Genomic DNA, 25,255 nt, shown 5'->3' with positions numbered 1-25,255 from the left:
CGGGCCCTTTAAGAGCGCGCGTGACGTCAGCAAGGGCACGGGGCGGTGTCATGACGTCACTCCCGGAGCGGGAACTGGAGCTGGAGCTGGATCGGGATCGAGACCGGGATCGGGCCGTGCTCAGGAACAGCCCCGGGAGTGGGGCGGGAGCGGGTCCCGCCGCTCTGCCCTCCCTGGTGAGCAGCGCCCCCGCCACGCCCGGCTCCTCAGGACACGGAGCGGGAGACAGAGATGGGGAAGGGGCGGGAGCAGCATCCGGGAAGGGCTGAGGGAGCCGGGGGGCAGAAGCCGATCTGATCCGTGTGTGTGAATGCCTGCGGAGGGCGCCGGGGGCTGCACCGCGCTCTGCTCGTCCCGAGGAACGTGAGGAACATCCTGTGGGCAGCGAGCCGTGCTTCCCACAGGACCTGTCCGTGTGGGGACATCCCGGAGACACCCGTGTGTCTGTGGGGAATCCCCTTCCCAGAACGTGTAAAAAAAACATTTTAGGAGTTGTTTTAAAGTATCTTAAAGGATGCCGTTCCTTGGTCGGGATGGGGTGCCCAGCTAACCCCCTGATGCTCAGTGTCCATGGTGACCCCAAGGATTTCCCACTGTCTCGTTTGCAGGGATGAGCCCGTGCCTGAGGGATGGACGGCAGCACCTTGCCCGCAGTGGCAGAAGAGCTCCTGAGAGAGATCAGAAAGGCTTTTCAGGAGACCTCGCAGGGTATGTGGGGGATGCCAGCAGGAGGGGCCAGGCACTGTCACTGTCACAGGGCCTGTCACACCCCGGGCCTCACAGCTGGCCTGCAATAGAAGAAATAACAGTTAACAGAAGGAATTACAATTCTTGATTTTCGAGTTTATCAATAACAAAAAAGAAGACAAAGCCATTAGTATAAAAACAGATTTTAAAAGACACATGAAAATTTTTGTAACCTAACCTGCCTTCATAAGTAAATGTGTATACGTGCCTTATTAAATTTCTGTAAAACTTTTGGTAATTATATTAACACTAATTACTTTGCACTAATGAAAATAAGGTATTTTAATGTAGTTAATGACTTAAAATTATGCTTTGTTAAGAATATATAAGCTAGAGAACACGCAGAATAAAACCTTTTTATTTTAAACTCACGTAGCACCTACACCTCACGCAGCGCTGATGAGGGCTCTGTGCCTCCCCTTTCCCGCCTGACCCTGCTGTCTCAGGGACCTCGATGTCCCTTTTTGTGACAACAGAAGCACAGATAATGAGGAGCAGCCCCTCCTCCAAGTCAAATTCAAAAATCACTGCACTTTGGACTCTTTATAATGTGACTTATGGGTTCTGCTGCTTCTTAGAGCTCCTGGTGCCCGTGGTCACACCTGAGGGATGATAAATTAATGCTCCGGGCAGGAATTCTGCTGTGCCTCTACCCTGCTGGTTCTACAGACTCACCAATCCCAAAACTGGGCTTGGGAAGGGGAATTTCCCAAAGCCGTGTCCCGGCTGACCGGCAGAGGGAGTGTGCTGCTGCTGCTCCCAGGGACAGGAACAACTTCCCATGGCTTCAGTGCAAGGAGCACCAGCCAGCGCTGAAATCCTGGCCAATTCCAGCAGCTAGTTAAGGATAATTACCTTTGCTGGATCTGTGCTGAGAGAATATCAGTGTTTGTGTTTGCTGGATGAGCTGCACAGAATGGCTCTTCCCAAGGAAAGGATGTGCTGAAGGAATATTTTTAACTGCACAAAACCCAAACAAATAAGAATTCAGATAAATCTGTCTTGAGCACTACGTGGGAGTGAGGAATGGGCAGAGAATTCATGTCTAAACTGTCAGAGTGACCCCAGTGACAGCTTTTTGGCACACTTACTTTATGGCTCCTGTCAGGTTAGGGTAGATCCAAAATCTACATGTAACTTTTAAAAGGGCTTTATAAATCCTGTTGTAAACTAAGCAAAAAGAGAAGTTCACATCCCTTTAAAAATGTCCTTCTTACAGCAGCAGAGTGGTACTAAAGCACACATTGAAGCAGACTGGAGACAAACTGATTGATCCCTTTGCAGAATTAAATTCAAATAAAGCTGGAAAATTCAAAGCAACAGTGCAGGTCATAGAGAGTGTTTTGAATTGTCGGAAGAAAATTATTTTAAAGTCAAAAATCCAGATCTTCCAGTGGGATATGGAGACAGAGTACACTGTGTCCCCTGAGTGATAACAGAAAGATCAGAGTGGACAAGCAGAGCCTGAGCTGTCAGCTCCAACAAACACAATTTGTGGAGTCTAACTTTCCATCTTGAGGAGAAGTTCCAATAAATGGAGACACAATGTTTCAGTGGGCTGCAGTAAAAGCCATAAACCAGTGGCGCCCTGCAAGACTGTGCTGGGAAAGGAACAACATTTCTAAAGTTGTGAGGCCTGAGTTCTCAGCTCATGCCAGGAGAGTTTCAGGGAAAACAATGTATATTTTTTTTTTAACCAGCTTCTTAAAGTGACAGAGTAAGATGCTGAGGCCTCCTGGGTGCTTTTAAAATAGGATGTCATAAAAGAAAGTGCATTTGGGCTTCTGCTCTTCTTTTTAAAATGAATCCCTGTGGTTGTGATTGCTGTGCTTGAAAAGTGCCTCAGCACTGCCACCATGGATCATTTCCCTGCTCCTTGTTGCTTTTTTGGTGGCTAGAGAGGGTGTTGAGAGCTCTGCAGTCCTGTGTGGCCTCTGGGGGTACCTTGGGGGACAGTGAGCCCCCTGTGATGTGAAATTCTGCAAAATCACCTTTCCTTTTCTTTCTGTTGCAGTCCCTGATGACCTGCTGCTGGGGTGAGTGTCTTCTGCCCCAGTTCCTGCCCCTGTCCTGCTGAAGGGCAGCTGGTGGTCAGCTCAGCTCTCATCCTGGCTTTCCCAGTGCAGCTGAAACACAGAAATGCTGGTGCCTTTGGTGGTACTGAAAATGAAGGTTCTGAAGGAGTTTTTTTCCAGAGATTAACAAAATTATCTCTGTATCACTGCATGTCCTGTGATTACTTGCTGTAATTTAAACCCAGGATAGTTAACCTGAGCTCTGGGTCCAGCCTCAGCTCTGGAAGGAGTTTGCTGTGGGAATGTTCCAGGGTGATTCATCCCTCTGTGAGCCCCCTGAGCTCACTCCTGCTCTTTGAGTCATGGGCACGTGTGGTGGAGAGGGAGAGGTGTCCTGAGCATCACCCTGCTCCAGGGAAATGTTAACTTGGAGACTGAGAGTTTTCTTCTGTTTGGGGGCGGTCTCAGGTCAGCTTTGTCACCCTGTGAATGCTTTAATCATTCCCAGCAGTGACCTAAGAGATCCAAGTTTCACAACTGCAGCCCTCCCCAGTTGGTGTTGAAGGTGGAGAAGGGGCATTGTCACAGTGAAAGAAACTTTCAGATTAATCTGAAAAAAAAATGTGTTCCTGCCTGCTGGGGCATGAGATCACCAGGAACCCTCCAGGCCTTGGTGCCTTTGTGTTAAAGTTATCTTTAACATAAAGTTATCACACACCACCTGTGACAGGTGTGCTGCCTCCCTCTCCTGGGACCACAGTGGCCTTTGAAAGGTGGGATCAGATTTGAAAGCTTTTGTTTCCTTCTCCTCAGAAAATAAAAGAGGGGACAAATTCCCTTGTTAAGTTTAATAATGGTGGTAACTCTTGGCAGCCAGATTTCCATCAATTCCCTGCATCCAGCAGCTCAGAAGTATTCTGATTTAATTTCCCAATCTCTTCCAAATCTCCAAAGTCCTTGAATTTCCTGTGGGCATTTCCTGTTGAAGTGATCAAATTATATACACAAGAAAAGAATTCCCTAGATTTGAAAAGAGTTCCTGAAACTCACTGAACTCAGCCCCCTTCTGGTCCCAAACCTAATCATGAAGGAATGTCTTACTTAAATGTTCCCCACCCACCTCCTCAGATGGAGCCAGCCCTTCTTGCCTTGAGTTTGTGCAAGTTTTGGTCTTCCTGGAATCTGTCTGTTTGGCTGCTTATCAGTCAGCTTGACTCAGCCTTGCTGGGGCTCTGCCTTGCTCTGTCCTCCCTGGACTTGGAAACTTTCCCCTTTCTCTTGAGCCCCTGCTCATGTTTGGTGCTATCTCTTCATCACTGCTGATTTCCTTGTTGTTTACCCTTGGAACCAATCTAGACTACACAGATTTTTCTCAGCTGGTGAAAGGTCTGTGAAGTTAACTGAGTTGCCCCTGAGCTCTTTGGAAACACTCAGAACAGCTGGATTTACTGGTCTAGAATGACTTTGGAGCCCCTGAGCTGTCTGGACAATGGGCTGAAGGTGCAGATGTCCATATTTAACACACACCTTATCCAAAACCCCCCTTTGGGATGTACAGTGATCCCCATCCCATAAATGCTGTGCATCCCTGAAAGGGAAAGGGGTTTTAGGGAGAGTGGAGGGACATCAGGCATGTGCTGCCCCTGGGTGTTTATCTGGAATAACTTGGCTGTCTCTGAGCCCTGCCCCTAGCTGGGTCACAGATGTAAAACTGATGCTCTCTGGTGTCTCCATGTGTCTCCATGTCTCTAGAGTAATTCCCTGATGTTCTCCAGCTTCCTCCTGATGCAGTTTGGTGGGTAGAGAAAGGATCATTTACCCCTCAGTTGTGACTGTGATGGAGGAGATGTGATCACTTCTAAATGATTCACTCATTCCCCAGGGTCTGAACTGATCTCCAGGGGATGAGGAAGGAACCCCAGTTCCTGTTGCTCTAAGAACTGTGGATCATCCTTGCACTCCCCTTTCTCCAGGGAGCTCCATGTGTGCTCCATGCCTGGAGGGGGGATCCAGGACCAACTGATCAATCCAGGGCAGAGATTGAGGGAGAATCCAGGGCAGCACATCCAGGACAGCCTGGCTGTAGGGTTGAGGTGTCCCAGAGCCCCTTTTGCCCTGAGCACCCCAAGTCTGGCTCTGTGTGCTTCACTGAAATCCCTAGTTGTTCCTTTGTGCTTGTGGGACATTTCCAGTTGCTGCAGCAAGGAAAAATGTCATTCCTTTGCAATGGGCTCCTTCAGGGCTGCCTCTGTCCCTGAGCTGAGCCAGGGGCTCTCCCTTTGTGCTCTGACCTAACCAGAGACACTTCTCTTGCAGGCTGAAGTTCATTTTTGGCCCATCTGCAGTGCCAGCTCTGGATTTGGTGGATCAGCGTTCTGTCACCCGGCTCAGGTCCCCCAGTGGGAGGATTCTCTACCAGGTACAGCTTCTCTTTGCTTTTCCTTTCTGATGGTTTCCAGCTGCCCTCTGAGACAATGTTTTCCTGACTTGCAGAGCATGGATAAACACAGGGAGGGCACCAGAGCTTTACAAACTCCTGAGGTGACACTGCAGAGCAGCAGCCACAGGCTGGAATTAGAGCAGCACAGTTCAGAACCATTTTCCCTGTGGCTCCCAGGCAGCCAGAGACAATTTATGTGTTTGTGGGCATCACAGTCAGGAGGAAGTTTTCCAGGGATTGCTAATTTTGCTTTATTACTCCCATCCTATCCAGCAGAGGAAGTTCTTCCTCTTGACCAGTTGTACACAACTCATCATTATCTGCCTTCACTCTGTTTCTTTCCTGTCATGACCTCTGCTTGGCAGGAGATCTCTGCTGCCTGGGAGGGAGCAGTGCTGGCCAAACCCGTGGGTTTCACTCTGGTTCAGTGTAGCCAAGGCTGTGAATCACAGAAACATCCCCATGAAATGGCATTTTGGGGAGAAGAGCTCACCTCAGCCCTGAGATCAGTTACAGCACAGGGTGGGAGTGAGGTGAGGAGCCGTTGGTGCTTCATTCTCACCTTCCTGTACTGTGCACAATTCCTTGTTCTGTGGTCCCCAGCACTGGTGGTGTCTCTTTTGGGACAATCTGTCCATGCTGTGAGCCATTGACCAGCTGCATCCAGCCCATGGCTGAGCATTAGGACCCTGTGTCCCAAAGATTTTTGTCAAAAAGCACCAATTCCTTCTCCTTAGCACTCCCAACCCTCAGGTAGCACAGCTGGGCCTGGTTCTGTGCTGTTCACACACCAGAGAAAGGGAAATGTCTTTGCTCAGTGCTGCAGCACCCAAGAGGAACATTTCCAAGTGCCCCCTCTGCCAAGGACCTTTTCTCCTCCCCTGGAGGTGCTTTGGGGTCCTGTAGGGTGAGAAAAGGGCTGTGAAGTCAGGCCTGGTGCTGGCACAAACCCTTCCCACATGCTGAGCTTGCCCTGCTTGGTTTGCATGTGGAGCCTTTATCACTTCTGGGGCCATGGAGAGGACACAGCTCCTCCAGAGGGACATGAATCATAATCAGGGCTCCAGCACAGCCTTGGATTGCAGCTGAGGGCTTGCCTGTGGATGTTTGGTAAAGTCTAGGAAGCTTCCAGCACCCTTAGACAGCAGCTGCCTCCCTGATTAACTGAATGCTCAAAGGCTTTCCCTTTTTTACTGTTCCTTGTTTGAAAATGCCACTGGGCAGAGAATGGTCACATTCCCTTTGTCAGGCCCTGCAGGCTAAGGCAGAGCTTTGCTGGGCATCCATTATTAATCTGATATTAATAAAGGGCTCAGTTGGTGCACACTGAAAAGGAACAAGTGTCAGAACTGCTCTCCTGCCTCTGCAGGGAGAGGGAGCCTCTGGTTTCCCTTGGAGAAGGAAGCCCTGGCCAGGGGGGTCAGGGAGTTAATGCAGGACAAAGCTCCAGGAAGGAGATTCCTGTGTGCCTCCAGATGCATTCCTCTCCTGTGGAGCTTGATTGCTGATTAAGGCCACGCTGATGAGTTCATTAACAGAGGAATCTGAAGAGATATTTTCTCTGGGGGTGTGAGGTTGGTGCCATTGTGAAATTCTCCCTCATCACAGCTGTCTGAGATGCAGAAATAAAGAGCAGAGTCTGCCCTGGGGCTGGAGCAGTGACAGGAACACATCTGGGGTCATAGAAACTCAGCCCTGGGTGGGACAGGGCACTGCAGCCACTGGCTCTTCATTCCTGTGCAGGAATGTGTGGGAATGTCCCCCAGCCTGCTCCTGGAGAGAGGGACATCCCTGGACACTGCACAACCATCCCTGCTATTATCCCCCACAGTCAGCCCTGCCATTGGCACCCAGATGTGGTTCAGCTGGAATGTGAGGTGCTGCTTCCACTTGCAGCTGCCTTGGAGAGCTCTTTGAGGCCTTGGGCAGGTTCTGTTGTGAAACTCCTCTGGGTCATTACAGCCAAATCTGAGCTGCTGATAACTCCCTATCAGCCAGCACATCTCAGGTCCTGCCTCAGGGGAGGAAGGCTCTGCTCAGACAGGCCCTGTGGTGTGGGCAGCCCTTGCCCTGAGGAGCTGAGATGGGAGAAGGAGGAGCCCTCAGTCAAATGAGAGCTGTGACGTGTCCCTTAATGCCCTTCTGATGGAGTGTCCCAGGGCTGGGTGCCTCAGAGCTGAAATCATCCCAGGAGAGCTTGGATGGCACCTGCCCTGTGAGCTCAGGGTAAATCCCTGCCCTTGGATGGCACCTGCCCTGTGAGCTCAGGGTAAATCCCTGCCCTTGGATGGCACCTGCCCTGTGAGCTCAGGGTAAATCCCACCTGCTGCAGGGATGGTGGCTCTGGCTGTGCTGGATGTGGCAGTGTTGGCCTGGCAGCATTTGGGGCAGAGATGCTGAACTGTGGCAGTGGAGGAGGGCAGAGCTTCAGCCCTGCCAGCTGGCACCTGCCCTGCTCACATCCTGCCCTGCTCACATCCTGCACTTTCACTTCTTTTTTATTTTGTCTTTTTTCATCCATTTCCCAGAACTGTGTGGCAGATGCCCCACAGTGAAGGGTTTGAGCAGCAGGCCCTGGCACAGGCTGTGGTGCTGTCTGTCTGTCTGTCTGTCCCTGTGCTGGTGCCTCAGCTGACCCTCCTGTGCCCCCACACACTGACAGGGACACTTCCAGGAGGATTTTTCCTCCTTGAGGCCCAGGGATGAGGACAGCAGAAGGAAATCTCAGCTCAGGGCCAGGGGAGCACCCAGTGCTTGGCAGGGCTGCAGCTGGCCGGGAACAGAGGCACCTTTTTCTCTGTCTTTGGATTGTAGATTTTGCTTTATTAGGCAGAGACTGTGTTCTTGCCATCTAGGTCAGGACTGGGAACGCTGAGCTCAGCCCAAATCTGGCACTGTCTGTCTGTCTGTGGCTCCCCCCCTCCCCAAAGAAAACACTTCTGAAGGAAAGGCACCATCAGAATCCTTCATCTTGGAAAAAGCAATCAAAGGGGCTGCAGGAAAACAAACTTATCACAAGTGAAACAAACTCAGCCTGCTGTAAAAGGAGGACCCAGGGTAAAGGCCAGACTGAAAAAGAAAAAAAAAAAAAAGTTTACTCTGAAATGGAAATGTGAATTTTTTGTCCTGGATCTGGGAGTGAGGGGCACTTTGAGGCATTGGCATTTCTGGATGTTCCCTGTTGGGCAGAGGGTGCAGGGAGAGCTCCAGAGGGGGACAGGGCAGAGGGGGGACAGGGGAAGGCTCCCTTTGGACAGGGAGGGACGATGTTCCTCTGGAGGAGCTTGGGATGCCAGGGATGTTCTGGAGGGGAACAGCACTCTGCAGAGCTCCTCTGCCTTTTCACTTTTTGTGTTTATCTTTGGGTTTGGGGGTGTGTGTGCCACAAACCCAGCCAGATGGAGAGGGCTGGGCCCTGGGCCCTGTGCAAGTGTGTTCTGCTCCTGCAGATCCTTCCCTTCTCATAGGTTGGGCCCCTAAAGTCGTTTCCTAAAAGCGATTTTCCAGTCTTGAAGAGACCAAAAGAGAGCTAATAATCCACAGGCTGGCTTTCCTATATCCTGCAGTCAGCTCCAGCAGCTCACAGGTTGCTCCATGCTAGAAAAAATGCTTCCCTCACCTGTTTGCTCAGCCTTGTGCCTCAGCACCAGCCTTGCAGGGAACAGCATGTGGGAAAAGCAGGCAGTGCTGTTCCCAAAGCAGAGATGGAGCAGGGAGCTTCTCTGGAGACTTCAGCTTTGTTTATTCAGGCAGATCTGGATTCCAGTAGCTGCAGCTGGTTCTGAGAGCAGAACAGCTTCAGTGGCTGGGAAAGGAGAGGCCTCCCTGCAAGGGCTCAATGCTGCTCCCTCCTGTCCCCAGCCCGTGGTGGCCCTGGGCTCACACCTGTGACAAGAGTCTCTGTCATTTCCACCTGTGAGCCTGCAGGGCTGGGGGGAGCTCACGGGAGGGGCTGGCACTCGATGGCAGCTCAGGGAGTGGAGCCACCACCCCTGTCCTGGTCCCTGGGGCTGGGATCTGCTGCAGGCACTGCTACAGGACAGCCTCGCCTGCAGGGAGAGGAGCTTGTGGAGACCCTGAGAAACCTGAGCAGCTTCAAGTGCTTGGGGACACTTCTGTGCTGTGACATCTCCCCTCTCTGCTGGGGCAGTGCACACCCAACCTGAGTCACAGAAATTAAAGTGAATCCTGCCCTGACTCCTCCTCTGCCTCTGTTTCAGGTCCTTGGCAGCTCAGGCAAACTCTACACCTGCTACAGCTCCTGCCACTTCTGCACCTGCCCTGCCTTTGGCTTTTCTGTGCTGCAGAAGAGTGAGAGCCTTCTGGTGAGTTCTGTGCCTCAGCCTGGGGCTGCCATGGGCAGGGGACAAGGCTTTGCCCTGCCCCTTGAACCCCAAATTCCCCCCAGACACGAGTGGAGCTGGCCATGCAGGCTGAGCCTGACCCCTGTGTGGCCTCTGGGAGCCCCAGATTTTGGGTGCTGGGTGCAGGGAGGGATTTAGATGGTCAGCAGTGGTGGGGAGGGTGCCAGGGGCTGTGTGCCAGCTCCCTGCATGGTGCTGTGCTGGTGGCAGAGCTGGGGACACTGAGCCCCACCTGTGCCAGGAGGAACCACGTTCCTGGGGGGCTGAGCACTGCACTGAGCACATTTTGGCCAGGATGGATTCCTGAGCCTGGCACCCCAGCCTTGCTCCTGCTCTTAACTTTGCAGTGCAAACACATCCTGGCTGTCTACCTCAGCCAGGCCTTGGGAGCCTGCCAGGAGCTGCCTGTGTCTGAGGAGCAGCTCACAAACATCCTCCTGGCTGAGGAAGAGGATGAAGGATGAAGGAGGAAGAATTTGGATCACTCCTGGATGTGTAACTGGCATTTTTAATATGTGTAAGGCTGTCAAATGCTCATTGAGGCTGGCAGATTTCTTCCTGTGCTGCAGCCAAGTGTGACATTAATTAGCAGCCTGGCACTGATAAATTAATTAATTAGGCCTGTGTTGACTTCAGTTTTATTTATTTATGCTGTTTTTGGGATTTCTGAAGATGTTTGAGCTAATCTGCAATGATTGTGATGTGAGGATGCAAACGGTCCTGCAGGTCTCAGTGATGCACAGATTAAAGAGCTGCTGTGGCTCTTTGCAGGTGGCAGCTCAGAGCAATTTCTGATTTTTCAGTGGCAAACCTGGTCCAGGGGAACCCCTCAACACCCTGAAACTCTGTGCCTCCACTGGAACAGGATCTTTGGAAGCATCAGTGTGGTTGCTGTGCTTTAAATCAAACATTTTCAGACACACTGAGCAGCTCAAGGCTGCTGCCCTGGGAGCCAGCTGGGATTCCCTGTCCATGCTCTGTGCTCCCTGAGGGCAGTGTGGCCTCTCCTGCTGCATCAGCCACCAGAAATAATGGGGCACAGGCTGTGCCAGGTGCTGTGGGTAGTAAATGAAGCATTTTGGATGAAAATAACAGTTCCTGCAAATACAGAATCTCAGCAACATGAGAACACTTCATCCATGTACAGCAGAGCAGGGACAGCTTAATGGCCACAGCTGCACTGGCTACAAAAGTTCCTCTGCTGTTTTTCCTTCACATTTTTATGAGAAATGAGCTTTTTATTGAGGAGGGCAAGGGAGGTGTCCTATTTTTATTTTGCCTGGAAATATGTTTGGCTCAGATCCACAAAGGCACTTCCTGTGCCCAGGGACCATGGCCTGGCCAGAGTTCATGCCTGACAGCCCAAAGGCACAGCTGGACTAAGGATGCTCCAATCCAGCTCCAGGAATTCTGGCTCATGGGAAGGGAGCACTGGTGGATGCTGAGCTGCACTGGAAGCTCTGACATGTGCACAAATGTTCTGGGACCTTCTCTCTGGGTGTTACAGCACTGAGAGTTTCACTCTGCTGCTGCTGTGAGAGTTTGGGTTGGTTTCAGGCAGCCAAAGGCAGAGATTCCATCCTTTGTTGTGAGGATAAATGGGGCTTGCAACCACTTGGCAACCCTGCCAGGGCTGCAGGTGAAGCCCTGATGGTTTCCAGCCCTGATTAACAGCAGGAACAGGGCCAAAGATAACGCAGAAGGGAAGAGAAGGGATGCAGGGAGGACAGCCAGGCCCTGCCCTGGTGGCAGGAGGTGGCCCTGGCCAAGGCAGGGTCACAAAGCTGAGTGGGGTTAGTAAAGGAGGAGCACCTGGGACAGGGACTGGAACTGCTCAGACTCGTGCTGGAAGTGCCCAGATCTGAGACACTGAGCTGTAGCTAAATCTGGACATTGTATAAACACTGCAAAGCCCTTCAGAGCTCTCTGGTGATTTCACCCAGCTCTGGGGCTGAGCTGCTCCAGTGGCAGTGAAATCCAGCACTCCCAGGGAACCATTCCCTGTGCATGGTGGGCCCAGAGTCATTCCTACAGCTGCTGCCTGCAGCTCCTGCCAGCTGGCACAGGACATGCTGAAGGAACAAGATTTCTTCAGCTTTTCAATTGATTTTACACCATATTTGTCATTATATATGCCAGAGAAATGAAACTCTTGGGGTCTCATACCCCCCTTTTAGTGCAACAGAATTTTAAAAAATATAGAGTTGATTTCTGTGTGATTCAAGTACAATTTTTCAGGGATAAAAATATGAAAATTACTATTGGGGGGAAAAAAAAGCATTCACAGCTTCTGGGGGTTACAGGGCTGCAGAGATGTCCCAGCCAGACCAAGCTTTAGGAGTCAGGGAGCTGCAGCATCCACCTCTCACAGCTAAAACCTTCCCTTGTGGAGGCTCTGCAAGGGTGGCAGAGCAAAAACCCAACTGTGGGGCTCATGTCCCCAAGGCAGAGTGACACTGGCCTTGGTGGCTCTGGTTCAGAGCAGCCAGGACCATTGGGGCACTTCCTGCACTTTGGTAGCTGCAAACAGATCTGGAAGCAAACCTGGGCTGCACAGCCCTGTGAACCAAAGTGATTTAAAGGCAGTAAAACCTCTGCTCTAAAACCTTGGTGAAGTCTTTTCTCAAACCTTTCAATAAATGGGATTTCCATGCTGGGCTGGCCAGTCCTGACCTGGTTTTCCCATCCTCACAATCCCTCCCCTCAGTGCCTGGAACACAGATTGAGTTTCACACCAGCAACTGGGCTAAGTAAGACTTTTTCCCATCAGAGAATACAAGCTGCATCAAACAATTGATGGAATAATTAGGGTATTACCAAAGTGCTGTCAAGTATGAACTTGGAGAACAACTCAAAAAACAGACACAAAATTATTACTCCTAAATGAATCCAAATATTAAAAAATAATAATAATAATAATAATAATTAAAATAAAGATCCTATGACTTGACATGAGCAGCACAATTGGGGAAACACCCCCCCAGCAGGTGAGTCTTCCCCAGTCAGTGTCCAACGTGGAAAGGGAACACCTGGAAAGGGAACACAACGGGATCACAGCCCCAGGGGCTGCAGAGGAGGGCGAGCTGCACTCAGTGTCCCTGCTCAGGTCACTCCTCCACCAGGCACGACGTTAATTACAAAAATAAAAATAAACCCAGAGCTGCACGAGTCCATAGTGGTCATGTGTGAGCTCCTGGCAGGGCAGGGCAGTGCCAGGGCAGTGCCAGGGCAGCAGGGCCGGGCTCACACGGTCACTGAGGCTGCAGGAGAGCTGATGTTGATGGCAGTCAGGTGCTGGTTGTGCTCCGAGGGACACTTGGGGAGCTCCTGGGCCTTGCAGAGGATCTTGGAGAGGATCTTGCGGAAGGTGCAGCGGAATTCCCGGATCCTGTAGGCGTAGATGATGGGGTTGATGACGGAGTTGGCGTGGGACAGGATGATGGCCACGTACATCACCCACTCGGGCTTGGAGCGCGAGAAGCCCTCGTGGAAGTGCGTGATGCAGTTCAGGATGTGCAGGGGCAGCCAGCAGAAGGCAAAAAGGCCCACGATGATGGCCAGAGACTTGGCTGCGTGCACCTCCTTCTGCAGGGTGGTCCTGGAGTTGCCCATCAGCTCGATTTGGTGCAGCTGCTTGCAGGCCACCATGAATATCTTGATGTAGATCCCCAGCATGATGACGAGCGGGAGCAGCACGCAGCCGAAGAAGTTGAAGTAGACCATGTAGCTCATGGTCACCACGTTCTCAAAGAGGCACGAGATGAAGCAGCCCTGGGGCTCCGTCCCTGTCTCGTTGGTGGCGTTGGGACAGCCACTCATGGCTTTATGCCAGCCCATCAGAGGGGTCAGTCCAATCCCAAAGGACAGCAGCCACAGCACTGCGATGAGTCCCCTCGCCCGCTTGCCGGTCACCAGGCTGTTGTACCTGCAGCCCCCCCGGGACAAAACCACAGCAAATGTTACATAAACCAGCACTGGTGACTTCCCTGCAGTTAAAGGCATCGTGTTTTGGTTAATGAGACAAAAACCACACCCACGAGGGGGCCTCACCTCTCTGATCGCCTGAGGGGCAAAACCTCTCCCCTGTGTCTCCACCCACCCGCCGTGGTTTGGGGAGCTGACTCATTTACTATTCCTGAGAGGCACCAGCACTGCCCCAGCCCACAAACCCCCTGCAAGGGGAGGGAAGGGACTTGGAGGCTTAAAAAAACCTTTATCATTAGGTGATCCTAAACCACCAACAACGGCCAGCAGGGCACGGACAGGGAGGCTCCCTGGTGCTCTCTGGCTCTGAGCAGCCCCTGCTGGGCACGCTGGGGCAGCTGCTGGGCAGTTCCTGGGCTGACCCCGTCCAGCTGGGGCAGTGCTGGTGCCCAGCTCTCCATTGCAGTCCCACGTGGGTTATGAAGAAGCTCTGCTGTGGCCCAGGGACAGGTTGGTGCAGAGCTGAGCCTGGAGCTGCCCCACACCTTCCTCATGCCAGAGTCCCTTCGTGGCCCCTCCAGCCTTCAGATGCTCAGACACACAAGCAGAGCTGGAACCTGAAGCAGCAAAAGTCAAAAGTCTGCTTTGGGAGCAACCAGGGCAGCTGCCAAAATCAAAGCATCCATCAGATCCCTGTCTGGAGATAGGAAGAACCTGCAGGTGCCAGAAGAGAACATGAGAAACCCATTGCTGTCCTCTCCAGAGCCAGGCAGAGCCTGCTGGCTGCCACACGTCCCCTCCTTCCCACACCCTTCTCTCAGTGCTTGTTTACTCTGGCTGGGCTGCCCTGCTCCTCCTTCCCTAAGAACGTTTGTTCTGATTTTCTTCCGGCCGTGAGCAGGGGAGGGTTTTATTCCCACAGAACTGCAGCTGTGCTGTGAATCACTGTGTGAGTGAGCTCCTGCTCCTCTGCAAGGATGGGGGACACTGGGGGTCCAAGAGGGGCTGGGGGAGCCCTCAGCTCCTTCAGGCTGGGCTGGCTGGGAGGATGCAGGAGCAGCAGCCACATTTAGGTGCTGCTGAATTGTGGACACAGACCATGGGTTGGTGTCTGAAGGGTAGATCCAGTCACTGAGGGGCTTCTCCTGCATTTTTCTCTCATTATTAATAAGTTCCAATACTTAGAAGATGAGAGGTTCTTAAATAGGTCATCAGTGAGGCCAAGCCTGTTGCTTTGAGACCCCACATTAAGTTTTCAGAAGCTGGAGCTGGTCTGGGCTTGTGGGACCTGAAATCATTGAGATTTGAGAAGTTGACAGAAATCCAATCTCTTGGCAAAGTCTGAGTCTTGAGCTGCAGCCCTGGCCCAGCTCAGTCAGTGCTGCAGAGGCACCAGGAGCTGCTGCTCCCTCAGCTCTGCAGTGGGAAGGGAACACTGGCACTCTCCAGGTGCTCCATCCCAAACACTGCCATGGTGAGACTGGAAAATGCCAAGGGGCCATTGCTTAGAATCAGAAACTGAAGGAACAGAGGGGTTTTTGTGCTCAGGGACAGGAGGAGCCATCTTGGCCATGCTGAGGTCCCAGGCTGGTGCCTCTTGCTGGTGCCTCTTGCTGGAAACATTCGGCCCCAAATGAGGCTTCTTCCATCTGCTTTTCTCCTGAACTCTGCTAAGATAAGGCCTGGCTTGAAGGCTCACAGGACCAGTCAAGGAGCCACTTGGTGTTCCAGGGGCTGTCCTGGTGTCCTGTTTATTTTGGAGCTGCTGGCTCCTCCCAGCAGAGCTGCACAGGGACCATGGCACGTGCGTTTTTATATCCCTCGAGGGAAGATGTGAAAACATCCCGGGCTGCAAAAACCAGAGCTGAGCAGTGGGGAGGGCTGGAGGCCCAGGACAGAGGTGGAGATGTTTTTTCACAGGGCACAACTGCCCTGCTCAGATTAGCTCTTCATTTCCCCAGAATTCGCATGGCAAAGCCCTCCCACCATCTCTGCATCCAGCTGGTGGTCACTGCTATGGGCAGCCCAAAGAGCCCAATGTGAAACTGAGAATAGCCTGATGTCCTGGAGTTGTTAATTAATTACCTTCACGTACTTATTTGGTGGGACCCTGCCTGTATTGCCCTTAAGTCAACACAAGTTAAGCACAAGCTTAAAAAAATAAATTAATGAATGTTACCAGATCCAGGTATGAGGAGTCTCACAAGCTCTTCCCTAAGCTCCATAAAACAGGGTCAGACAGTGAGGAATCCACAGATTTCCACAGCTCAGAATCCTCCAAACCCCTCCTTCATTCTCTTTTAGGCTTAATATTATTAGACAAAAAAAGCCCATTAAAGTAAATTTACTCACCTAAGTCTGCTCAACTAATGTATAACAAATATTGAATCACCTCTACGCTTCCCCCTGGAGGCATCAAATGTTGCCTTAATGTAAATAACAGCTGAATATTCTCAAATGATTTATTGGAATTAAATAACCTGGCAATGTGTTAGTTCCTTCTGAAGTCTCTTTGCTGGTGCAATCAGCATGAAGGCTTTAATTACCCCAGCTCCCACCCCGAGGCCATGGTGGGAGGGGTCAGGCTCCTGTCCTGAGGCAGAAGCTGAGCATTGGCCACCAGTGTCACTGCAGGAGGACAAGGGGCTGCCTGAGGGACAGCCCAGCCCTGCAGTGTCCCATGGGCAGCTGGGGCTGTCCCTGCTGTGTCCTCACCCACACAGGCCACAGCTCCACGAGGTGTCCCCTGCTCTGGTGGCCTTCCCACAGCAGCACCCCATGGCCCCTCCAAACCCCAGGGCTTTCCTGAAGGAGCTCACAGCAAACACCAAAGGAGTGAATTCTGGTCAGAACTCTTGCTCTGTGTGTTGGAGGATGGTTGGGGTTGGGTTTTTGCATTTCTGCTGCCACTTCCTGGGGCTGGGGAGCAGCCAAGGTGCCCAGGCTGGTGCTGAGCACAGCTGGCACAGAGCAGGACACGCTGCCAGCCCGGCCTGGCAGGAACTGAGTCATGTCCTGCACGTCCCTGGCAGCTGCCACCAGCCCCTGCTGGACCCTGGGGAGCCCAGCCCAGCCCTGCTGCCCCTGAGCTCGGTCAGACAAGGAAAGCACAGCAGGAGAAATTCAGCATTTGGGGTGATGGACTTGGGGCAGCCGGAGAAAACACTGGAATGGGGTTATGGCCACATGATTTATGTCAGAGAGCAGGAGCAGGAGAGCCCTGCCTGTCCCACATCACAGCCTGGGGGTGCCACACAGCCCTGGCCTGTCCCTGCTGTCCCTGGGCCACAGCAGAGGCTGCTCAGGGACTTTGGGCTCTCCCACTGCCTCCAGAGCAGGATCAGCCTCCAATGAACAATTCCAGAGCTTCAACTCCAAACCCAGCCAAGGTTTGTGCTCCCCAGCCCCCTCCCCACCCTGCCCCTGCCCAGGCTGTTGGATGCAGGAGAGCAGATGGAATTTGCAGGGCTGGGACCAGGCAGGTGCTCTGGCATATATTTCTATTTTAAGTGTGAAGGGAAATGCACGGACACCTCCATTCACAACGGGTGAGAGCAGCTCGGCTGCCAAGCATTGTGTCCTTGTCACCTCCTCGCAGCTGTACTTTGCATCTTGCTCTTTTTAAAATTTATTTAATTTTTTTTAGCTATAACAAAATAAGCACCATTTCTGCCTCTGTGCTCCATGCACAGCCACGAAATGGAGATCACACAGCAGCTGAAATGTCCTGGCAGGACACTTTAAATGAATCATAAATTGCACCTTAGAGAGGAGGGGGGAGAAGAAAAAGAAATAAAAAGAAAAAGAAAGAAAAAGAAAAGAAAAAAAAGGAAAAAAAATGAAAAGAAAAAGCTGTGCTGTTGAGGCAGGAAGGAGTTGGCGGCCAGAGCTGTGCTCAGTGGTGACGCTGTCAGCTGGGGAAGTGGGACATCTGTGAGTGTCCCTGTCCTGGGCAGACAAATCACTTCCTCCTGCATCTGTCCCCATTGTGAGGGACAGCAGCAGCACTGCCGGCCTTCCGCTGGGCAGGACTGCCACGCTGCCACTGCCACAGTGTCACAATCACAGTGTCACAGTGTCACACTGTCACAGTCACACTGTCACAATATCACAGTCACACTGTCACAGTGTCACTGTCACACTGTTACAGTCTCAGTGTCACAGTGTCACATTGTCACAGTGTTACAGTGTCACACTGCCACACTGTCCCAGTGTCTGTCACCTGCCAACCCGGCTCAGGTGAGCTCAGGGGTCAGGAGCAGGAGGAGCAGAGGAGGGGGCACCCCCAGAGGAACGGGCACCCCCAGCCCTCCCGAGGGGAAGGCAGTGTCCCCTCCCTTGTCCCCGTGTCCCCAGCCACGAGCCGGGGCTGTCAAACACCTGCAGGTTTAAAACCTGCCCGGGATATTCTCATCCATGCCCTCATCCCTGCTGTGAGCCCTTCCTGCCTGGGTGATGACAGAACCGGGAGAGGGACAGCCCCCGGCTGGGGACAGGGGACAGCCACGGGGCTGTGCAGCGATGTGGGGGGCAGGAACACGAAAGATGTAAAACCTGCAAATGGCACACGGCTGGGAATCTGGGGGTTCGCACGGGCTCTGCAGCCGGGGACTGCGGGGGCTCGCAGGGCCGGGCAGGCGCCTCTCGCCTCTCGGGGTTTGCAGGTGAGAGCTGCCCGCGATCGCTGCTCGGCAGGGTGAGAAAACGCGGCTGAAAGCCGAGCTCAGACACCGGGGGTGTCAGCGGGCTGGGCCAAGCGGGGCTGGGGCAAACGGAGGCCAAAGAGCCCCGGAGCACAGGAAGGAAATGAGCTCAGCCCCTCGCCCTGCTGCTGCTCCCACGCTCCGGCAGCCCCCGGCAGCCGAACAGCAGCAGCTGCCCCGAAACGGTGCTGTGCCTGCAGGGGAATGGGGGACTGGCGTGATACTGGTGTGGAACCAGTGTGTGATACTGGTGTGATACTGGGGTGGAACAAGTGTGTACTGGTGTGATACTTGTGTGGTAGTGGTGAGTAATCGGTGTGATCCTGGTGTGAAATCAGCATGATCCCGGTGCTTTCTGTTCCCGGGTCAGCCCTAGAGCACAGCCCCGCAGTTCTCCCCTGCTTAAGGCCTGAGCTCCTCCTCAGCACCCCGGGCTCTGCAGCCCAGCCTTATCAGCTCTATCAGCCTGCTGGGGCCTGGGGCTGGGGGTTTCTGTCCTCCCGAGGCTCCCCGAGGGCCAGGCCTGGCTGTGCAGAGTTTAAGGTGCCTGGCAGAGGGGAGATAGGGGCTGGGTCAGGGGCAGCTGCCCCTCCCAGCGCCGGCTCAAGCGATAGCAGATAAGGGGGGATGGCAGATCCCTGCTGGATCCTCCTTCTGCAATGAAAGGGGTGGAACCCCCTTCCCAAAGTTTCCAAAGTGCTGCCTTTGCCCCCAGCAAGGGGCTGCTCAACTGCGCTCAGAGTTGAGGGGCTGGGACGTGGGGCAGGGTCAGCCCCGAGCCCTCCCAGCCTCATCCCAGCAGCTCCAGGAGCCCATCCTGTCCTTCCTCCATGCCTGGACAGAGCCCCCAGCCCATCCTCATCCTCTCCTCCCTGCCTGGGCACTGCCAGGCTGGACAGAGCCCCCAGCCTGTGCCAGCACAAGGGGCACAACCCCATGCAAGGTTTGAGCAAAAGGGGGACATGGCCAAGAGCTGCTCCTGCGGGGACTGTGCTCTGTCCCCTGTCCCAGTGACACCAGAGCCCAGAGGGCACTGCAGGGTGGCAGAGCAGGGACACCCACAGGGACAGACCCCCACTGAGGCACTCCCAGGTTATTTGTGGCTCCTGCCCAGGCCTGATGTCATCCATTGGATTAGGAGTTAATACTCTCCTTGGATTGCACAAATTCCCTAAACTCAGTTCCTTCTGCAAGCCTGAGAGCCTGAGGACTGACACATCTGTAGGCACAGCTGGAGTCACCAATTCCTGGCATCTTGTGGATCAAATACAGTAAGAGGAGTCCCCAAACCCCGTGTGGTCACTGCCTGGGGCAGCCCAGGGCCAGGGCAGACTCTCATTGCTCTGGCAAACAGCAAATTTCATAAAAATCCCAAGCAGCATCTTGATAATTAACAAAGCAAAAACTTGCAACTTGAAGATAAAACAGTTTCTGCCAAAACATTTTGGTTTCATGTACTTTTTGCAGGGAGAGGTCAAAAGATCTTCTGTAGCAAAATTCTGCTGGATTTCAAAAGTTCCTTTTAAAAAAAAAAATCTTAAAATTAACCTGTATTTTTTTACAGATTGAGCTGGCCAAAACAGAATAAAAACCTTCTAAATTCAAAAATCTGGGTTCTGACTCAACCCACTGGAGATCTGAGTGCCCTCAGCCAAGAGCCTGGAGCCAGCCCTGACTTCCCTGATGCTCCCTGGCATCCCTGCTGTCCCCCAGCTGCTGCAGAGGGGGCAGAGGTCCCAAAGAGGCCCCAATTCCTTTTCCTGTCAGGACTTTTGTTTTTTTGGGAAGTGGCCTCGGAGGTGCGGAAAAGATATAAAAACCTGGGATGTGCATTTTAAGGAAACCAGGCTGCTCACAGCTAAAAATAGCTGTGATTTCCCCTCTCTACTTTATTGCCATGAGGGCACGTGTGGTTATTCCTGATTTTGTTGTTGTGTTTTGGCTGCACCCAAAGGCTGGAGCAGCCTCACACATCCTTGGGCCCAGCTTGGCTGCCACAAACTTCCCCAAGATTGCTCAAGGGAACACCCCAGCCCTCCTGCCCCTGCTGGGTGTGTAACTCAGAGATAACCAAGGCCAGGCACAGCAGCTCTGGCAGCAGAATTGGGGTGCTCAGGAGTGGGCACAGCACAGGAGCCACAGGGGAGCAGCAGAACTGCCCAGGGGTTCAGATGGAGAGCAGTGCAAGGACAGAGGGAAATGAGGCAAGGGCACAGGGCACGGGGAGGAAGAGCAGCTCTGTGTGCTGGTGGCACTCACAGGGTGCCAGGTGAACACCAGGAGGATTTTCTCTGCTCCCCAGTGGCTCCTGACATCAAACCCCAGCAGTTTGCTTTGCTGAGCAAAGCTGGGATTTGACAGGGATCTGGGAACCTGCAGGGGAACATCTCAGAGGGAGCCCTTCCTCTGCAGCACAGAGCCTCAGCATCAGCCAGGCCACCTCTGGAAAGGATGAGGAAAAAGCAAAGCCCAAATTTAATGTGTCCCACAAGGCCAGCAGGAAGGAGCTGCACTCCTGCCTTCCTATGTCAGAGCCAAGGGAGCAGCAGCTCCTGTGGGACACTGGCAGGAGCAGAGGCAGCTCAGGGCAGCCATTAACAGATCCTGATCCCATTAACTGATTGGGAATCCACGGGAGCATCCTCTGGCTGCAGGGGGGCAGCAAGGGCTCAAAGATGTGCAGACGGGGAGAGGATGTGGCTGGGATTCCAGATCAGCAAACCTTCCCTGGAACATCAGCCCTGCACATCTGCAAGGGGTGAAGCTGAAGATGGGAGAGAACCAAACCCAGGACAAGCAGCAGATCAGCTCAGATCCCAGGGAACTGGGGATGATTTTCCCAGGGCAGGTCCCAGCTGGTGTTTGCCAGGCAGCAGCAGCACAGTCACTGTCCTGCAGGAGGTACCCGTGCACAGGGGCACACACTGGGCTGCTACTCAGTGCTTCACTCTCCTTTGGCTCTCTAAACACAGATTCTCTTCTCCCTCCCTAATTCCTGACACGTTTGTTCCAGGCATCCGTCCCTACCTACAATTCTTCTCCATGCCAAAGGATTTGGGTTAATGCAAATAAAAGGAAACTGTTTTATTCCACCTACAAATCTTCTTTGGCTCCCAGCTACGGGACTGTGGGGTGAAATCCAGCCCTGGAGGAATCCAGAGAGCAAAAAAAGCCTCTGTGCCAAGTGCTGTGTGCAGGATGGATTTGCTGCTGCTGAGAGATGCTGGATTCCCTGGCTGGGATGGAGCTGGGCACAGGATGGGCACTCAGGGGTGGCAGCAGCCAGGAGGGGGCAGGAAAAGGGGACAAGGAGCTGCATCCTGGGATGGCCAAGGGAAGGGCTGGGAGATGCAGCTGCACAGAATGTGCAATGTGGGTGGGGGCTTCTCCACAAACAGAAAATTCATCAAAAGCAAACAAGTGAAATATGAGTTTCGAGGGACACAAAGAATTCATGGCTTTGGGTCAAATTCAGCAAATATTTTTAGCCAGAAGAGGGAGGGCTCTAAACCACCATTTTTAAAATCAGACTTTTTTTTGTTCTGTAGTTCTCCAGATGAGAAGTTGTCAGTTCCTTCCGCAGTGAGGAGGTCCTGACCTCAAAGAGCAGCACAGCCACATCGGAAGGGTTGGGCAACTCAACCCAAAATCTGCCAGGTTGGTCAGGATCACTTTGCTTCACTGAAACCTCCCAACATCCCAGTTTCACTGAAACAATTTTCAGTGAAAAAAAATGTTCCAGTTTCACTGGAAATTTTCCTCTTCCCCATGGGATTTCTTGGTTCAGCCACAGAGCTGAAAAATCCATTATTAGCCTGGCTGTAATGCAAAGTTCTGCTGTGCACCCCAGCCCACAGGCCTGCCCAGCCTCTCAAGCAGCTCTGAAAGGGTATTAAATAATGTGGCACAGCCAGTCCTTAATGTCCCTGCTGAGCTTTCCACAGGGAGCTGATGGAGCACTGGATGTGACAAGGACACTCATCTGCTCTGCAGCGACCACATTATTTATGGTAATCGCTGGGCAGGGCTGGGCACAAATCATTTTCTTAAACATTTAATACTTCATGGCCTGGTATCAGCCTCAGCACTGGCCTCCAGAACTGGTGTTTAAATGAGAAAAGCTTTTCCTACAGTCTCCATTCCTAGAAATTGATGATCACCTTCCTGCTGTGTTCCCACAGCACAGCCCAGAAATGGCACATGCTCCTGCCCAGAGAGGGTGGTGGGAGAGGTTCCTGCCCCCTCCCTGCCAGCAGCATTGTGGAATAATGATGCTGAAGAGAAAACTCCAACCAAGCCTTGCTGGGAAAGCCCTGCTGCAGTCCAGAAGGGTTTTGCCGGTGTAGATTTATAACCTCCTCTGCCCCCTTTTGATCTTGGTGCACAACTAAAAAAAGCCTTTCAGTATCAGTCCCTAAATCTCCTGTCCATTGTCCTGCTCCTCACAGGGAGAGCCCCCCTCCTGTGGAAGGAGTTTTTTGCTTGCTGGTCCCTCCTGAGAGCACTGAAAGAGGCCTCAATGCCAAGATGGAGTTAAATCCAAATTTCACACTTTAGCCAGCCTAGGATGGGACTCCTCGGTCTCCACTTGTGTCCAGCCTGAAAGGACTCATAGGAATTAAGATGTTTGTGCAAATGGAATAAAAGGTTTGGCGGGAGATGGGGTGAGGAAAGCAAAACTGGGAAAGAATCCCAAAGCAAGGCAAAACTGCCCTGGGGTGAACTGCCCTGATGGAGAGTGGAGCAAACCTGCTCGAGAGCAGGACTAGGGGAAAAGGAGTGCAGGAAACATTGGCAGATTCGGCAGCTGGCAAAGGCGCCCTCTGCGAGCACAGGAACGATCCCTCAGGGCATTTCTGATCCTCTGCCTGCCCCCGGCTCCAGCAGAGCACAGACCCCTCACCACAGCTCCCTCAGCTGCAGAAAGTGCTTGTGGAACAAAAACAGAGTTATTGCCTGACAGCTTGTGGCTAGGGGTGTGATTAAACGGAAACTCAAAAATCTGACCTGCTTCTGTAGCTGCCGCTGCCCCAGCAGCCCGGGGAAACCCCGAGCGAGCGATGGAAAAGACACGGCAGCGTTTTCCGGGGCCGGGGTGGCTCTGGGAGGGTCAGAAACAGGGTCAGGGGTGCTGGAAACAGCCTGTCCCTGTCCCTGTCCCTGTGTGCTGCAGGTCCGCTCCCGCTGGCGCGACATCCCCCGGGATTTCCGTGCGCCGCGCTCGCATGACACACAGACAGACACACGGACACACAGACACACGGACACACAGACAGACAGACACACGGACACACAGACAGACAGACAGACACACGGACACACGGACACACAGACACACGGACACACAGACACACGGACACACAGACGGACACACGGACACACAGACAGACGGACACACGGACACACAGCCGCGCTTCTCCTCCTCGGCCCGATGACTAATTCATATTTGCTCAACCTCTGCGAGGCGTCAGATGCAAGGTGCCAGAACAGGGTGAAAGGGTTTTCTCTCGTTTGAAGCCGTTTCAGGGTGACTTCATTGCCGTGCACGGGGACGAGCGGAGCCCAGGGAAGCTGCGGCTTTGCGGGGTTCAGCTGAGGTCCCTGTTCCACATCTGCCCTCCTTCCCCACAGCCCCTGGAGCTGTCCTGCACTCCATCAATGTCCAATTCCCAGGGAAGGACAACCGAGACACGGAGGAGACTGAGATGAACAAACTCAGGTGGTTCACAATGCAAACCCGGAGTTTGGTGCACTTCAGCTTAAGGAAGCTGCTGCACCAGCCCACTGGAGAGGCGCCTGTAACTTCTACTCCATACATTTCCCCCCATTTTAATTCAATTCCCATGAATTAGAAGGAAAACAATTCATGTCTTGGATGAGACTGAACTATAAAACTCTTAAAATCTGCCGTGTGAACCTTTCTGCTCCCCTTTTCTCTTTTCACAGTAGGAAATAGGAAAAAGAGTGACTGCTCCTCTATTTAATCTATTTAATCACCTGGGAGATGCCGGGACACCGCAATAAAGGGGCTGTATAAATAAATACCTGCACAGATGAGCCACAACCATCCCAAACACAGCCATACACCGCTGCGGGCCCGCCCGGAAACCTCTGACCCTCCCAAGGCAAACATCCTCAAGAAACTGAACCTCCAGGTGTGTTCCGAAGCAAAAGTGGGACACTGATCCCATTCCTGCAGCGAGCCAGTGACAAACCTCTGCTATTCCCACCCCCTGTCAGCAGTGAAACTTTCGGGGCAGCACCAGGGATTGGAAGCGCCAAGAGAAGGAGGATCGGCCCCGGGCTGTCAGGGAATGCCGCTGCCCGCTCCCACTGCAGCTCTTACCTCAGGGGGATCTTGATAGCCAGGTACCTGTCGATGGCCACCGCCAGCAAGCTGAAAATGGAGCTCTGGGTCAGCACCAGCACGAAGCAGGCGAAGAAGAGGCAGCTGTGAAAATCCACCTGGAAGCCGATGCTGATGGTGATGGCGAAGGGGATGGCCAACAACCCCACGGCGATATCGGCCACGGCCAGCGACACCAGGAAATAGTTGGTGGCGTTCTTCAAGGTGCTGTTGATGGCCACGGCCCAGCAGACCAGCACGTTGCCAGCGATGGAGAGCACGGCGATGATGAGCTCCAGCACGATGTAGGTGGTTTTCACAGTGTCCATGGCGAGCGCCCCGCGCCGGGAGCAGGCGCTGCTCATGGGAAGAAGGGACTTTCCTCCGGGCGCCCTCCCGCAGGCACCAGCACGCCCCGGGGCAGCCGAACGCCCATGTCCGGGCTCCCCGCGGCCCTGGGGGGCCGGAGGGGCGCGGCGAGCCCCGGGTGGCGGCTCCCCGCTGCCCGCACCGCCCGGCCCCCGCCCGGCATCCGCGGGTCCGCTCAGCGCCCGCCCGCAGCCACCGCCACCCGCGGGGCCATCGGGGCTGCTCCGCCGGGGATGCTCCCTCCCTCCGCCCGGGATGCTCCGCCGCTGCCGCCGCTGCCCGCGGAAAAGGCGCTGCCGGGGCGGCGGGGCTATTTCTGCTCGGGGCGAGCGGGGCGGGGAGTGCGC

General features: G+C 53.4%; 2 protein-coding genes across 2 annotated transcripts; one reads left to right on the top strand and one right to left on the bottom strand.

Annotated features, from left to right (window-relative positions):
• Positions 1 to 54: 54 nt before the first annotated feature.
• ZSWIM7 (zinc finger SWIM-type containing 7) lies at positions 55 to 10,386 on the top strand. The gene is made up of 6 exons (XM_058817594.1): positions 55 to 176; positions 609 to 708; positions 2,762 to 2,783; positions 5,079 to 5,181; positions 9,423 to 9,527; positions 9,914 to 10,386. Exons 2-6 carry the CDS (start codon positions 630 to 632, stop codon positions 10,028 to 10,030), a joined length of 426 nt encoding a protein of 141 aa, XP_058673577.1. The 5' UTR covers positions 55 to 176; positions 609 to 629; the 3' UTR covers positions 10,031 to 10,386.
• A 2,095-nt stretch (positions 10,387 to 12,481) lies between these two features.
• Positions 12,482 to 24,904, bottom strand: ADORA2B (adenosine A2b receptor). Its single transcript, XM_058817592.1, has 2 exons — positions 24,540 to 24,904; positions 12,482 to 13,491 (listed from the first exon to the last, which is right to left on the bottom strand). Exons 1-2 carry the CDS (start codon positions 24,902 to 24,904, stop codon positions 12,810 to 12,812), a joined length of 1,047 nt encoding a protein of 348 aa, XP_058673575.1. The 3' UTR covers positions 12,482 to 12,809.
• Positions 24,905 to 25,255: the final 351 nt, after the last annotated feature.

Source organism: Ammospiza caudacuta, chromosome 20 (genome assembly GCF_027887145.1).
Source record: "Ammospiza caudacuta isolate bAmmCau1 chromosome 20, bAmmCau1.pri, whole genome shotgun sequence".
In the NCBI taxonomy this organism is placed as follows: domain Eukaryota; kingdom Metazoa; phylum Chordata; class Aves; order Passeriformes; family Passerellidae; genus Ammospiza; species Ammospiza caudacuta.
This window is presented reverse-complemented; position numbering and strand designations above follow the sequence as displayed.

Excerpts from the sequence above, each read along its gene's own strand:
- ADORA2B (XM_058817592.1), bottom strand. The coding sequence starts at position 24,904 with ATGAGCAGCGCCTGCTCCCGGCGCGGGGCGCTCGCCATGGACACTGTG. Across the intron at positions 13,492-24,539 it reads GCTATCAAGATCCCCCTGAG|GTACAACAGCCTGGTGACCG; the intron begins GTAAGAGCTGCA and ends GGGGGGCTGCAG.
- ZSWIM7 (XM_058817594.1), top strand. The coding sequence starts at position 630 with ATGGACGGCAGCACCTTGCCCGCAGTGGCAGAAGAGCTCCTGAGAGAG. Across the intron at positions 5,182-9,422 it reads GTGGGAGGATTCTCTACCAG|GTCCTTGGCAGCTCAGGCAA; the intron begins GTACAGCTTCTC and ends CCTCTGTTTCAG. Across the intron at positions 9,528-9,913 it reads AGAAGAGTGAGAGCCTTCTG|TGCAAACACATCCTGGCTGT; the intron begins GTGAGTTCTGTG and ends TTAACTTTGCAG.